General features: G+C 29.3%; 1 protein-coding gene across 1 annotated transcript; it reads left to right on the top strand.

Annotated features, from left to right (window-relative positions):
* Positions 1–59: 59 nt before the first annotated feature.
* Positions 60–14,929, top strand: LOC107451491 (protein SEC13 homolog). Its single transcript, XM_071178997.2, has 9 exons — positions 60–236; positions 349–392; positions 646–761; positions 2,436–2,587; positions 7,747–7,880; positions 8,959–9,110; positions 10,723–10,843; positions 12,189–12,329; positions 14,443–14,929. Exons 1-9 carry the CDS (start codon positions 227–229, stop codon positions 14,524–14,526), a joined length of 954 nt encoding a protein of 317 aa, XP_071035098.1. The 5' UTR covers positions 60–226; the 3' UTR covers positions 14,527–14,929.
* Positions 14,930–15,131: the final 202 nt, after the last annotated feature.

Genomic DNA, 15,131 nt, shown 5'->3' with positions numbered 1-15,131 from the left:
TAATTTAGTGTTATATTTGCAATAATACTGTTGTTAAACTGAAAATACTAGATGATGGCTTCGCTCCACGTTTGTTCTCACTGACCGGAATAGAATGGAAAAGTTGTCATCATCAACAATAAAGTTGATACACGTCGTTTTTCTCTCAGGTTAATTGTTTCTGAAATTAATTTTTTACTGTAGACTGTGGTTTATTTTTGTGGAACCATAATTATCTTCATCAACCATGACCACCGGTAAACATAGATTTTGTTTGGTTTCATTTTTTCTAAAAGATTTTCTTATTTTTGAATTTGAATAAAACTTTTTGTATCATTATGAGTCTTTTTCATTTTATTTTTTTCTTAGGAAATATCATCCAAGATGTTGACACCGGTCATTCAGATATGATTGTAAGTTAATGTTAAATGCTTGACTCGTAATATTAGTCCTTGTTTTAGAAAATTTATTTTTTTCTATATTTCTTGTTCTATTGTTCTTGTTCATTCAAAAATTATTGGTAATTATGTTACTATTCGCTTTTCTTGACCTTTAAATAATTTCAGGCACGAATAGATTAAATTTGATTTTGGTAGTATTTTGCTACCTGCAGTATATTAAAAAAAAATTTTTTTTTTAAAATTAATTAAATCATTTTTTTTTAAGCATGATGCCCAAATGGATTATTATGGCATCAGATTGGCTACCTGTTCTTCTGATAAAACTGTTAAAATATTTGATGTTCGTAGTGGCTCACAAAAGATAGTTGCTACTCTAAAAGGGTAAGTATGACTGCTTATTCGTTCGTTCGTTATCCTCTACGTGCCTTGGGCACTTAAGGCCTCTATGACTGCTTATTAGTCACTGCAAAAAAAATTCTGAATTTAAAATTAAACTTTATATTAACTAAGGATGTCAATATGAATTGAAAAGACAAATTGAAACATGATTAATGACTGCTTATTAATCATGTTTAAATTTGTCTTTTCAATTCATATTGACATCCTTAGTTAATATAAAGTTTAATTTTAAATTCAGAAATTTTTTTGCAGTTAAGTTGAAATATTCTAATTTATATTCATACATTCAATCTGCCAAATAAGCATTTCCCATGACATATTTATTGTGTTTTTAGAAAAGCTAATTTAAATGCTTTTGTGATAAATAATCTTCAGGTTTAAATTGATATGTTTTAAGCATGGCGATCTCATTACCAAGCAGCATTCTGGCATTTACATGTTATGGTGTGCTTTCACTATTGTACAGTGTGCTAAGAAAAAGGATAACTAAATAACTTTTGATTTAATGATCAACAATATATGCACTTTCTCTGAATAAACTTACCTTTTTTTTCGACGGATTTGGATTTTTGACCCCCAAAATTTAGAGGGTAGCCGCAATCTGGGAAATATGGTCAGGAGAGCAGTCCAAAGTTTTGACCCCTTAATGTTAATATTAGTTTTTGAGTATTTCACTATATTTAGAAAACTTTTTAAGTAAATTTTTGACCTTAATTATAAAATTTGTTTGCCCAAAGATAATTCCATGCAAAAAATGATCTTTTTTAAATGTTTATTATTTTATCTAATAATGGTCGAAAATATTTTGAATGCCTAAATTTCCCGCAAAACTTTGTTTGTGATATGATTTGAGACTCATTTTTACTTTTTTTTCTTTTCGTGAGGAATTTCTTTTTTGAATCAACAAAATGTAAAGGTCCTTAATTATAATTCAAGAAGAACTTTTTCCACATAAAGGAGGCATTTCTTGATCATTTTATAGATAATTCGCAGGAATCATTTTTCTGTGATTGTCATGCCATCAAATTCTGCAGATAATTAAAATGAGCCTTTATAATAAAAATTGTATTGTAAAATTATTAATATATATACATTATATATATATATATATATATATATATATATATATATATTCAGGGTGATTCTAAAAAGATGGGCAAAATTTTAGGAAGTGATAGTAGACACCCAAGCAAACAATTTTGATCAAGGAATGCCTGGTCAAAAACAAAACGCAAAGGTGTTGGCACATTTGGAAAGTTGTTTGATGCAAACATGAAAGCTCCATTCCTGTTGCGAGTTACTGCGTTACTTTACTTGTCGCCAAGCTTTCGGCCGCTGCAGGGAAAGTTTGTGATATGCCCTTTCTTTTCTTAGTCGTTGTACTGCGTGCATAGCTGCTGCCGACCACTGTTTTGAACACTTATTGTAATCACATACCATTAAATTTGCTTTTATAACTTAACTTCATCGTTTTTTGTGTGTTTTTGCCTCATATAAGAACATGAACTTTGACGCCCTCTAGCGGTATTGCGTTTTGTTTTCGACCATGCATTCTTTGATAAAAATTGTTTGCTTGGATGTGTACTATCACTTCCTAGAATTTTTCCCATCTTTTTAGAATCACCCTGTATATATATATATGTTTTTTTTTTCTAGTCATGATGCACCTGTGTGGCAAGTTGCTTGGGCTCACCCAATGTTTGGTGTTATGCTGGCATCTTGTTCCTACGATAGAAAGGTCATTATCTGGAAGGAAACAGATGGCACTTGGGAAAATATATATGAATACAACAAGCATGATTCTTCTGGTTGGTCTTCTCAATTGTACTTTCTTAAGTTTTCAAACTGTTGACTTTAATAGATTTGCTCCGCTCACACATCTGGAGAATTGCACTTTATTTGACCCGATTTCCCTCATAAGATATAATTACCAATTTTAAAATTGTAGTAATTTGCAAAAGTAGGTCTACTGGGGTCTGTTTAGAAGAAATTTGGGTCCATTAACGGACCCCTCACAAAATATCTTTTCATAAAAGCGGACCCTTCACAAAATATCTTAACTTAAAAATGGACCCTTCACAAAATAATTTATCTTTTAATCGGACCCTTCACAAATTTGTTTATCTTCATTATTGTTTTGTTAATCGAATAAACCTTTCCCAGGAAGGGGGGGGGATAGATGTAAATGAACTAAATTTTGTCTTCCGCAGACGCTTCTTCCTTTATTCGTCCGAAATGAATATTCTGCATTCAGCAGTATGGGCTAAATACCAAATATTTGTATGTTCCATCGCTAATTTAGTAGCTGCAATTGCTGTTTATTTTTTTAAATTTAATTTTTTTAATTATAATTTTACAGCATAATCTTGTAATTGAGCATAATCTTGTGTGTCTTTACAATTTCAAAACTCGTTGAAAAAGTTTTTTTGAAATAATGGACCCTATTTGCACAAATTCACAAAAGCAGACCCTGGTTGAAAGAATGTGACTTAACGTTTATTTTATGTTCACAAATTACGAGTAATTTTTTCACAATTTTACAAAAACGGGCCTTTCACAAAATGTCTAGGCAGACCCCTGATCTATGTAACACAACTCTACAAACCAAATTTTTTCAGTAATTAAAGAAGCAAGAGCAATAAATTTTTTGCATAATTTTTTAAATTTATTAATAAATTACAATTTTAAGGGCGAATCAAACAGAAGTTAATAAATTTTTTTCCTATTTTAATGCTTTAGAAAATTACATTTCCCCCTGTCAATAATAAATACTTAAATCATATATTTTTTTTAAGTATTTGTATATTGGAATGGAGGACCATTCACAAATTTTACCAGAATAATTGTACTATATAATCATTTTTTACCAATTTGTTATTTCTGAAGCTTTAGGACTTATGAATAAATAAATAATATTATAAAGGAAAAAAAATAAAACTTAAATTTAATAAATTTTTCTAGCATGAACTGGTTGTCATATATTTAGAAAATGAAATTAGATCTTCTGTGCTAAAGAATAAGACATGATATTACTGGAATTCTACCAGCAATTTGATGTCTTTGTACAGTTTATTTAAACTGATTTTAATTCATTCAATAATTTCTCATTCTCAGAAATCTTAAAATTGTAAACGGAGAAATACTTAAATTAAAAATTTAGTTAAATTGCAATATTGTTAATCAAATTGCAATTTTATAAATAGAATATTAAATCTTCTGATTCTCGTAGTAAGAAATGATTCCCATTGAGAGTTCGAAAAGTAAGGGAGTTTTAAAACCATCGACAAAATCATCAATAACCTGAAGTAAAACTACTGAATATACAGTACAACCTCGAAAATCCGGACTTCTGAAATCCGGAAATCTCTAAAATCCGGACTCATGCGTCCAGTTCGTCAGAAAAAATTTTCAAAAGAAAAAGTTTAACAAAAATAGCTTGAAATAAAAATTTTAATGCAAGAGTGCAAAACCACAACTCTTCTCCAACAATGAAGCAGTAGATGAAGAGGTAGGGGTGGGGAGTGAATGAAAGCTCATAACTGATATGGAAATTCCAGTCATTCTTATCAGCTCTGTATAGATAACACAGAATATAAAGGGGAAAACCCTCCTCCTGAAGGGGAATCCCACAACTCTTCTCCAACAATAAAGAAGTAGATGAAGAGGTAGAGGTGGGGAGTGAATGAAAGCTGATAAGGAAATTCCAGTCATTCTTATCAGCTCTGTATAGATAACAAGGAATATAAAGGGGAATCCCCTCCTCCTGAAGGGGAATCCCACAACTCTTCTCCAACAATGAAGCAGTAGATGAAAAGGTAGGGGTGGGGAGTGAATGAATGCTCATAGCTGATAAGGAAATTCCTGTCATTCTTTACAGCTCTGTATAGATAACAAAGAATATAAAGGGGAATCCCCTCCTCCAACAATAAAGCAGTAGATGAAGAGGTAGGGGTGGGGAGTGAATGAATGCTCATAGCTGATAAGGAAATTCCTGTCATTCTTTACAGCTCTGTATAGATAACAAAGAATATAAAGGGGAATCCCCTCCTCCAACAATGAAGCAGTGGATGAAGAGGTAGGGGTGGGGAGGGAATGAATGCTCATAGCTGATAAGGAAATTCCTGTCATTCTTTACAGCTCTGTATAGATAACAAAGAATATAAAGGGGAATCCCCTCCTCCAACAATAAAGCAGTGGATGAAGAGGTAGGGGTGGGGAGTGAATGAAAGCTCATAGCTGATAAGGAAATTCCAGTCAATTTTATCAGCTCTGTATAGTTAACAAAGAATATAAAGGGGAATACCCTCCTCCTAAAGGGGAATCCCCTCAGGAGGAGGAATTCTTCTACCACTTTGTTTTTCCTCCTTGTGAAGAAGGAAAACTGGTTCTTTCTTAACCTTGAAGCTTAGGAGGCGGGGGCAAGTTCTTTCATCCCCCAACAAAAAAAGGATTAGTATCAGCTGGTACAGTCTAGTCTAGAAGCATCTGTTTCAGCGATAAGTTGAAATTCAGCTCTCGTTTTAAGCCTATATTTTTAGTTTTAATTGCTAATATTATGTTATCTAAACGATCGATTACGGGGAAAAATGACGAAAGTTTGATTTTTAATGTCTTTTATTTATTATTTAAAGAGTATATTTATGTTAAAATTGACGTCGAAAGTCTACACACGTACGTTTAATCGCGAAATCGGCCTGGCATCTTCGAAAGTTCGATAATTCTATCAATTTAAGTAAGGTATCTGAAATCCGGAAATTTCGGAAATCCGAACCTTCCAAACCGCCCAGCAGTCCGGATTTTCGAGGTTGCACTGTATATCAAGTTCAGCTCTTTTCTAAAATTATAGTATCATGTTTAAAATGAGTCCAAGTGGTCTGATTGCTTTCCACACTACAAAAAATTAAACTTTGAAAAAAAAAAAAAAAAAAAATCCTAATCGCATATAAAGAACAGGTGCTCTTTGTTATTTACTGCAAAAATACTGTTCATTAAGGAACTGTTTGTTTGAATTTGTCTAAAAAGCTTTGAAATCAATAGGCTATATCTTTATAATTATTTTATTTTTTTGATATTTTTACACCCATTCCTTTTTCATGACATTTTCATTTATAGGCTTTGAAATAACCAATTTGTTTGAGGTGTAGCTCATAAAACTGTATAAAACAGACTTTTCCACACTGTGGGAGTTTTATGAGATTTAAATTATCTTATAATATTTGTCTGATGTATACTATTTATTATATTCCTATGTGATATGTTTTGTATGTGCAACAGAAAATATGGAAAACAGTGGTAAATTATGGGTGATTCTTTTCAAACATGACATTTCGGATCAAAAAATTTCTTCAAATTTAAAATCTTCAAAATAATCTAAAATTTTTTTTGTATACTTCTTTAGTGACATTTATTAATATCTTACAGACAGCAGTGTAGTTTATTGACATTTGCTCGAGAAAAAAAATAAAATAGAAATTCACCAAATCTTGAATGCCAGGAAAATGACATATTGGCTTAGAAGTTTAAAAAACAGTCATTTTTAGTTAATAATAAGTAACTCAACATATCTTTATGTTAGATGGACCATAAATTGCTTAAATTAATTCTTTTTATCCACCATAGAAAAAATATAATTATTTGTTGTTGCTGATATGTACAGAATAAAATTGTGTATAATAATCAATCATTAAATAAATAAATAACTTTGATTACATCCAAACATATTACAATCATACATAAACCTGGTAATAGGTTAATATTTGCTTTTCCTCCTTACAGTAATAACAGTTAAAAAAAATTTCTGGTAACACTTCAATGTCCTGGAATTCATAAGCCAGGATAATGACAAATTCGCCATTTTATAGCATATAACTTGACTTTAATTTAATATTTTGGCCTAAGACGTTTAAATTCTGCAGAAAACAACAGGATTTCTTAAAATAACTCAGATAAATCTATGCAGTTTAAGTTATTAATGATTTCAAGAAGCCATGAAAATGACAACACAAAAACTTACTCATCTTGAAAAATTTTTTGAAATAGATTTTGAACCATAAAATTGGTTCTTTATTCATGCAGCAAGACATGTTCATATAGGAGGGTATCTAATCAATCTATTAACATAAGATATTGATTGCTGGCTCTATCTATTTTGGTTATAGGCCACTAAATAAAAGTAGCCAGGAAAATGACAGATTTTCTTGGGACAAAAAAATTATTGACAGAAAAAATATTTTTAAACAAAGTTTTTTTGTAAATAATACCCTCTGCGTATATTCTAGAAATGCTTTCACCAGACGAAAAAAATTAGATTTATGGGAAGTTTTGAAGCTAGTTATTATTGGAAACATTGTTTGGGATATGCCAGGAAAATGACATTTTGAAGTTCAATTAAATTTTTTAACTATACAAAACAGTCAATGCTAGGGCAAAGTCATTTTAAAATGCCAACAGCAATACAATTTATTAATTTTTAAAAAAAAAATTTATTTAGTATTATAGTATTAGATCTTGGAGTAAAGGACAGGGAATTGTCGTATTTCATGAGAATCTCCCTTATATTAACCACATCATATTTTCTAAATTATTTTTTTAAGTAATGTCGATAAAAATTTTATTAGTTTATGTTTTGATATTGCTTAAATTTTTGATATATAGTGCTTTTTTTTTTAAGAAAAAGAATTTAGCCTTTAATATGATTATAAAAATAGTCAGTGTACCCAAAAAATAAAAAAACAAAATATTATCTATTTTTTAAAGAATTATTCTTTAAATTTTCACCTTTATGAAAATTATAGAATAAATGCCTTAATGTTTTTTGAAGATTTTTTTTATTTATTCTTTTATCCAGATCAGAAAAATTTCTTTTTAAATTACTATATATATGACTTTGTAACATAAAACATCTCTTTAAAAGACAAGCCAACCAGCTAACATGTATTTTTCATTTGTTACTAATTTTTAATTCTAGTTAATTCCCTTTGTTGGGCACCTTATGAGTATGGTCTCATATTGGCATGTGGCAGCTCAGATGGGTCTGTATCTGTACTGAGCAGTACTGGTGATGGTCGATGGGAAACAAAAAAGATCCACAATGCACATACTGTAAGTTCATATTAGCACACACATTTTTTTTAAACATGCTTATTTATTACACGGCTTAAAGTTACCCTTAAATTCCCCTTAATTTCCTTTACAAAAAAAAGAAAGTGTCCTTAAATATACTTAATTTATTAAACATTTCTAAAATTGTCCTGAAATTTTTGTGTTTTTTTTTTTTTTTTTTTTTTCAAATTTTTGTTGAAGTTAACTGGAAGAATAAATATTATTTATCTAAAAAAGAATTGAAAAAATATCAAATTCAGAAATTATGTTATGTACCATGAAACAAAGTAACTAATAAAATGAACAACAAAGTCTTCACAGTGCGTTAAGTATGATTTAAATCTACTTCCAGTGTTAGAGACAATTACCTTTGATTTAATGGCAAGAAAGCATTTGATGTGAAGAAAATGTATAAAAAGCTCTTATCTCTCTTTCTTCCCTTCATCAGTGTATCATACTCTACTGTTTTTCACAAGAGAATCCTCTTATTTTGCTACTATTTAACGATTTTCCATATTTAGACTATTTTCTCTGATTTTTTTGTTTAAAAAAATTAAAAAGAATTTTTTTTTTATTTGTTAGAAATTATATTTTACTTTTTATTTTTATTTTATTAGTTAAAAAAAATCTGATTTTTTTTAAAAAAAAGTGCAGGGACTACTAAAACTATTAACAATTATATATCTGAGAATCCATGCTGATATTGTACAAATTGCTCCCGTTAGAGAATCAGCATTCTTAAATTGTCCTTAAGTTTGGAGGTAATTTTGTCCTTAATTTTTATATTTTGGACTACCAGCCCTGTTATTATCAAAATTGAGGTAATTAGAATAAAAATGGTATATCACGACTGACCTCAAATTTCACTGTACTTTTAAGAGATTAAGTTTTTGTGACTTAAAACAGATTTTGAATATGGAATAGGAGAATTATGGTATAATCCGAACAAAAAAAAATTTTTTTGCATGAGTTATCATTATTTTCTTAAGTTGTCACTTTTGATTTCGACATTCATTTAATTTTATAATATATGATATCTTATGAAAAATATATGAGTTCTTGGTTTTCCATTTACTAGATTGGCTGTAATGCTGTAAGTTGGGCCCCTGTAAATGCCCAGTTGGTTTATGGGAGTAACACAGGTTCCAATTCCAATATATCAAATGCCAACTCGACCAAACGATTTGTGACTGGAGGTTGTGATAACTTAGTTAAAATTTGGAAATATGTGTAAGTGCTTCTTTTTTTTACAAAATGTCTGTTTGGAAATATGATGTAAATAACTTTTATTTATCATTATTGTCTCATTTTTGACCACATATTAATTGCAAGTAAATGAATTTAATATCACTGTTGGTATTTGAAGTATGTTTTCTAAATGAAAAAATTAAATATTTTGTAACTAGATAGCTAGTTGATATCGGGAAGAAGATTTCATTAAAATTTAGTAGTAAGTTATTCGTTTTCTTCAAAATATTTAAATTGAAAAAAAATAAAGTTCTCTGTTAATTTTTAAAAAAAGTTAGTTTAAGAAACTTTGAAATGAATGAATTAGAAACCTGTTATTTTTTTGGAAAATTCATAGTTAACACATTAAGCACAAGTGTAGAGCATAAGCTTTTATTGCACAGATTTAAAATGTCTATCTGTTGTAGTGAGGCACATAATATAATAGATCTTATTGAATTTATGAGTATTCGTTGAATGCCACGCTGTGCTGAATATGTTAAACCTGTTGAAATTTGAGAGTGATTTCATTAAAGCTTATTGTAAGATATCATATGGCATTAAATCTATTAACCTATATAATCTTACAAAAACTTATTCTATTGTAATTTTTTTTCTTGTAATCATTACTATTTTAATAGCATACAATAGTTAAAATTTAAATTAATAGATAATTCTGAAAGGTCAAACTGACAATATTATTATTTAAAGAAGTATTTTTTTTATTGAAGTAAACTTTTTTTTGTCATAACATAAACTTTTAAAGCATGAAGTTATAAACAATTATAATTAAAATAAATATTTTTCCTGCTAAATGTATTGTTTATCAATTTTAACCATTTCTAAGTGTATTTCTATTTGCACTTCTTTTTATTTATTAATTGTAAATTTTTGAAATATATTAAATAAATATACAGAAATGCATACTACTCTAGATTCCACTTTTAATTACAAAATAACTATTTTGTTTTTTCTGTTTTAGAGAAAGGCCTTTAACCTTATATATTGAATGCGGAAGAACTTACTTTTGTGTTTAATAATGAAGCTTTTTATTTGAAAAAAAGTTTTATCAATCTGGAAAAATTAAGAAATTAACCAATCCTAACCAAAATTAAGTTATTTGAATTTGAGATATATTCTCGTCATAATTACTAATTTGGTCAATAAGCATAATTTTTATGAATAATTATTTCTAATATAAAGTCAAGACGCCCGGTGGCTGAGTGGTAGCACTTTGCGCTCCTGTGCCACAGGTCCTGGGTTCGATCCTCGGGCTGGGTAAGGTTGCCTCAGCCTTTCATCCCTTCAGTGGGTCAATAAATGAGTACCAAGCATGCTTGGGAACTAAACACTGGGTGTTCCGCGTTCGGCAGACCACCTGACCGAAGCATCTGCTCCTGCACCCCAGAGCCGAAGGTCACGAAAACTGAGATGGGCACAGTAGGCTTTGGCCCTCTATGGCCTGTCGCACCACTGAGTTTTTTTTTAAATATAAAGTCAAACTAACAAATTTTAGCAATTAAAGGTATTTAAGTTTTTTTAAAATATTCAGTACATTTTCTTGAATTCTAGAATTTTAATTAATAAAATGTTCTCTTTGTGAATAATTAATTAGAGATAAAGAAGATACTTGGTGTGAAGAAGAAAAACTTGAAGCCCATTCTAATTGGGTGAGAGATGTTGCCTGGGCTCCTTCAGCACATTTTGGACAAAGTGTTATTGCCAGTTGCTCACAGGTAATTTTTGAATTATTTAGTTGCCTACAAGTCTTCAAACACTTTTCAAAATTAGTATTTTTTTTTAAATGAGAAATATGTGCCACTTTTTTTATTTAAATTGTATTTAAATTTATTTCCTTATGAAATGTAAATAGTAAATTTGTCCGGAAGAAAAATGGATACACTGCTTCTAGCATTATAAATATCATGGTGATTGCAATACCATTTTTAGAGGTTATAAATTAAGGTAAGGAAAGTGCACTGCTGGTTGTGCGCAGTTCGTTAAGTCGCACAGTTTTTGCTTAAGAACCTCTAAAGTGATTGTAATATTATGCTGAAATAGATGCATCCAGAATGGATCAATGTGCATACTAGAAGCAGACAAGGGGCTACAAATGAATTGTGTAAAAGTATTAATGGAGGATTTGTACTGTTTGAAATAGGACAGAGTTTTAAACTTTTTCATTTGATTTCTGTACCCGCAGGTTTTTTTATTTACATTCAAAAAGTTTTAAAGAAGAGTATATATTGTTTTAACCAAATTTAAGCTTTTTCAACTAGATTCTATATCTAAAGGTTTGTTTATTTAAATTTGATCAATGAGAATAAAAAGATGCCTGCTGCATCATGTTTATCGCTAATGCCAATTTATCGCTATGTTTATCGCTATGTTAATTATGTTTATCGCTAATGTGTTGCTTCGGTAACCTTGGTAGTAACTTTTACCCATGGAAGCAGTGCTACAATGAACTTGCAACTATACTTTCCTTACATTTTAGCATATCTAAAGCTATAAATCTGATACCATCAAATGCAGGAGTGTGTTTTATTTCTTTACGACATATTCCAATGTCAAATCTGCCGAAATCCAGTGTAAGTAAACATCATAATCTCTAATGAATCCATTGCTGCTGTTGATGAAATGATTTGAGGCAAACGAGAAGTTGAGACTCGTACGGCACTTTGTCTAAGTAATGAAAAAGTTCAGTCTTCGCACTTTGTTCTGTTTTGGACAAAATCACATTCTTCTGTTTTGGACTCATTCATTTAAGCATGATTTTACATTCACTTTAAATGTTTTCACCTTATCTGGTTAGTTGTATGCAATCTTCTGTGCACCAGTTATAGTTTCTTTTAAAACCTTTAAGGTTGCTCTGTGTTAACATTACAGTGTTTCTTAGGCTATCATATGTGTCCAATTTTTATTTAGGCAATGTCTATATTTTAAATAAAATATTATATGAACATTGTTTAAAATATTATATTAATATATTTTATTTTTTAGTTTACTTTGATTTCTATATAATTTATTTATTAAAAAATTTATTGTTTTACTATGCATTAACATCATTTCATTCTTTAGGATAAGAGGGTTATTATATGGACAAAGACTAAAGAAACTTCTTGGACACCCAAAATTCTTCACACTTTTGATGATGTAGTATGGCATGTCAGCTGGTCAGTGACTGGAAATGTACTTGCTGTTTCTGGTGGAGATAATAAGGTACATTAAATTTCTTTGCTTTTTTTTTATAACCAAGCAGCTTATCAGTTATAATAATGTAGTGAAAACGATAACTTGTTAATTACGTTTGCTGGTTTGTAGTCAGAGATTGATTGTAGTAAAGTCCTCATCTTTGTTGAATCACTGAATAAATGCTTAGTTAACATTGAAAAATTAATTTTCTCAGCTTGAATATGTATCTGTATCACTATGGCTATTATTATCATATTTTGGCAATCCTTTATGCTTACTTTATATATCTTTTAAAAATAATGTAAGTCATAATGAATTCCCCAATTTCTTAGGTGTACTATGCAACATGTAATAAATGTAATCATTAAAAATATACATATATGCAGAGGTTTTATAAGAATAGTCACCTTTAAATCGTCATCAGCGTTTTTGTTAAAATGAAATGGGCTGATCAATAACACCTTATCCCAAAGGTGGGTTGGTCACAAATCTACTACATACTATGCACTCTTGCTTTGGTCACCTCTATCTCTAAATTTTCATTTCTAAATTCCTATTTCAATTTCTGATGTGGGTTTGTAAAAGATCACATTTATGTGCATAAAGTCCCTATCACATTAGCTATTGCCTGCATCCATGGAAGTTATTAAAATGACGTACAACAAAAGCGGCTAATATCGAACATTTGTGAGGAGTACATTTAAAGCTTACCTTTTTGTAGCATTTTGCATAGTAGACCTATGAAATCGGGACTATTTTGACTTATCTTGTATTTCAGGCATATATTTTAAATTAAACTGATATTTAAATTATTTTTATTGTTTAACGTAAAATATTAGTGTGATGAAATTGTTGCTATTGGTCTCAACTTACTCAAAGATAAACAGTGTGTGAAATTGTTTCAAAATAAAAAAAAAAATAAAAAATCAATTTAAAATTTGATTAAGGATAAAATTATGACTTCAAAAATGGAAAATGCTGCTTGGAAAGTAAACAAATGATGCCCAAATTAATTTAACTAGCTGAGCTCTTTAAATCGCCATTCCAAGTCTTCCTGTAGAACAACAACCTATTTCTGCATCTGGTTTGCCAGTTCCTCATCCATATCACTCTAAAATCCCATTCAACAAAATTGGGCAATCATAGTTTTTTTGCCTTCAACTTGTGAAAGGTTTTGTGTCAAGGTTGGAAGGATTTAAACACCAAGTAACAACTGAAATTGTGTTTTTTTTTAAAATCTGATTTTATTGATAATGGTAGTTTTATCTATAGAATTAATTGAAAGTTTACAAATAATTATTTGATTTCAAACTAGAATGATAAATAAAACTAAATATGGATAAAAGTGATCTGAAACTTTTAAATTTCAATTTTCCATTATCGGTGTATCAAATAATTTGATTTTTATAGACATGTTTCAATTATACCCATTTAGTTTTAAAATTATTTGAATACAAGTGCTTTTGAAAAATTTTTAATGCATAGTTGGTGAATATAAATATTGAAATTGAATTGAGACTGTTGAATAATAATTATGATTTTTATTCAATGTTTAGTTTTACTAGTAATTATATGATAATTTTAATCATTTTAGTTGGAAATATTAAGTATTTTAGATATAATATTATTTTTGAATAATATTAAGTATTATTAATGCATTTTATCAGAGCTTAACTGAAAAATGTGAGAGAAAAAAATCATGTTTTCCTATTAAAAAAATTATGATTTTAGCCAAACTTTACTTTGCTACAAAAATCTTTGTTGGATTTTCTTCCTCTATTGTAACTATATGAGTAGCTCAGTTCATTCATTTTATTTTTATATTTATAATAATATCTGAGTTAAAACTTCTTTGCCCAAAGCCATTTCTCTTTGATATTTGCCAAGGATGTTTTTAAAAATCTTTCTTTCAAAACTGATATTTCTTATTCTCCACTTTTAATTAAATGCTAAGTTTCTGAATTTAAGGAACAATTTTTTTTTTTTGATAAGAAGTTTTATTTCTCTTCATGCAAAATGTGACCTCAAAACAGTGAAGTATTTTTTTGACTCGTACAATATGGTTTTAGATTCCATGAATGAAAAACGTTTTATTTGGTGTTAACAAATGATGGTTGGATAAATGTTTTTTTTCTTTCAGGTTACTTTGTGGAAAGCTGTGAATGACCATCAGTGGGTTCGTTTGAATGACGTCAACAGAGGACAGGAAGAGAGAAAGTCGTAAATCTGGGAACCAACTTCTGCAGGTTTTTTTCTCACGAAAAATATTGAACTGATTGCTATTTGTCGATCCAAATGAAATAGAATATTTTTGCATTTTTGAATCAAACTTTTTTTTTATGTATTTATTATTTTTTTTCTAGTTCGAACTCTTCTCAAAACCATTTTGTTTTATTATTTAAAATATGTAATCAGAATTATAATAATAATGCTACTATGTAATTCTTTAACTTTTGCAATTTAAATGCAATTTTATATTATTCAATAGTTTGTTTCATTTTGATGGAAGGAAAAAAAGTCTGTCCCCGGTTATTCATTCAATAATTGCTGGTGGTTTTGTTGTGTATTCAGTGTCGTTGAAAAATGTTGTATAATAGGAATTTCAAAATAAACTTTTCTTTTTGTTACTCCAGACTCTGTTTTTTGTATCACAGTTTTTTTTAATGGTCAAATAGGCATTATTGCAAATTATTTGTCATTTTTATATATTTTTCTGTCGTGTTTACATAATTGAGCTGCAGCTAGCTTAATGGTTAAAGTGCAGAACTGTCATTGTGAAGAACTGGGGTTCAATCCCCAGTAGTGGCTTGAAGCCCACTCTGTTTTAGA

Source organism: Parasteatoda tepidariorum, chromosome 6 (genome assembly GCF_982258835.1).
Source record: "Parasteatoda tepidariorum strain Cologne lab strain chromosome 6, Ptep-v5.0, whole genome shotgun sequence".
NCBI lineage: Eukaryota > Metazoa > Arthropoda > Arachnida > Araneae > Theridiidae > Parasteatoda > Parasteatoda tepidariorum.
Note: the sequence above shows the minus strand (reverse complement) of the source record. Positions and strands in the feature narration are given on the sequence as shown.

Bases quoted from the DNA above. Each gene is read 5' to 3' on its own strand.
- LOC107451491 (XM_071178997.2), top strand. The intron at 762-2,435 runs GTAAGTATGACT...TTTTTTTTCTAG, and splicing joins ATAGTTGCTACTCTAAAAGG to TCATGATGCACCTGTGTGGC. The intron at 7,881-8,958 runs GTAAGTTCATAT...TCCATTTACTAG, and splicing joins AGATCCACAATGCACATACT to ATTGGCTGTAATGCTGTAAG.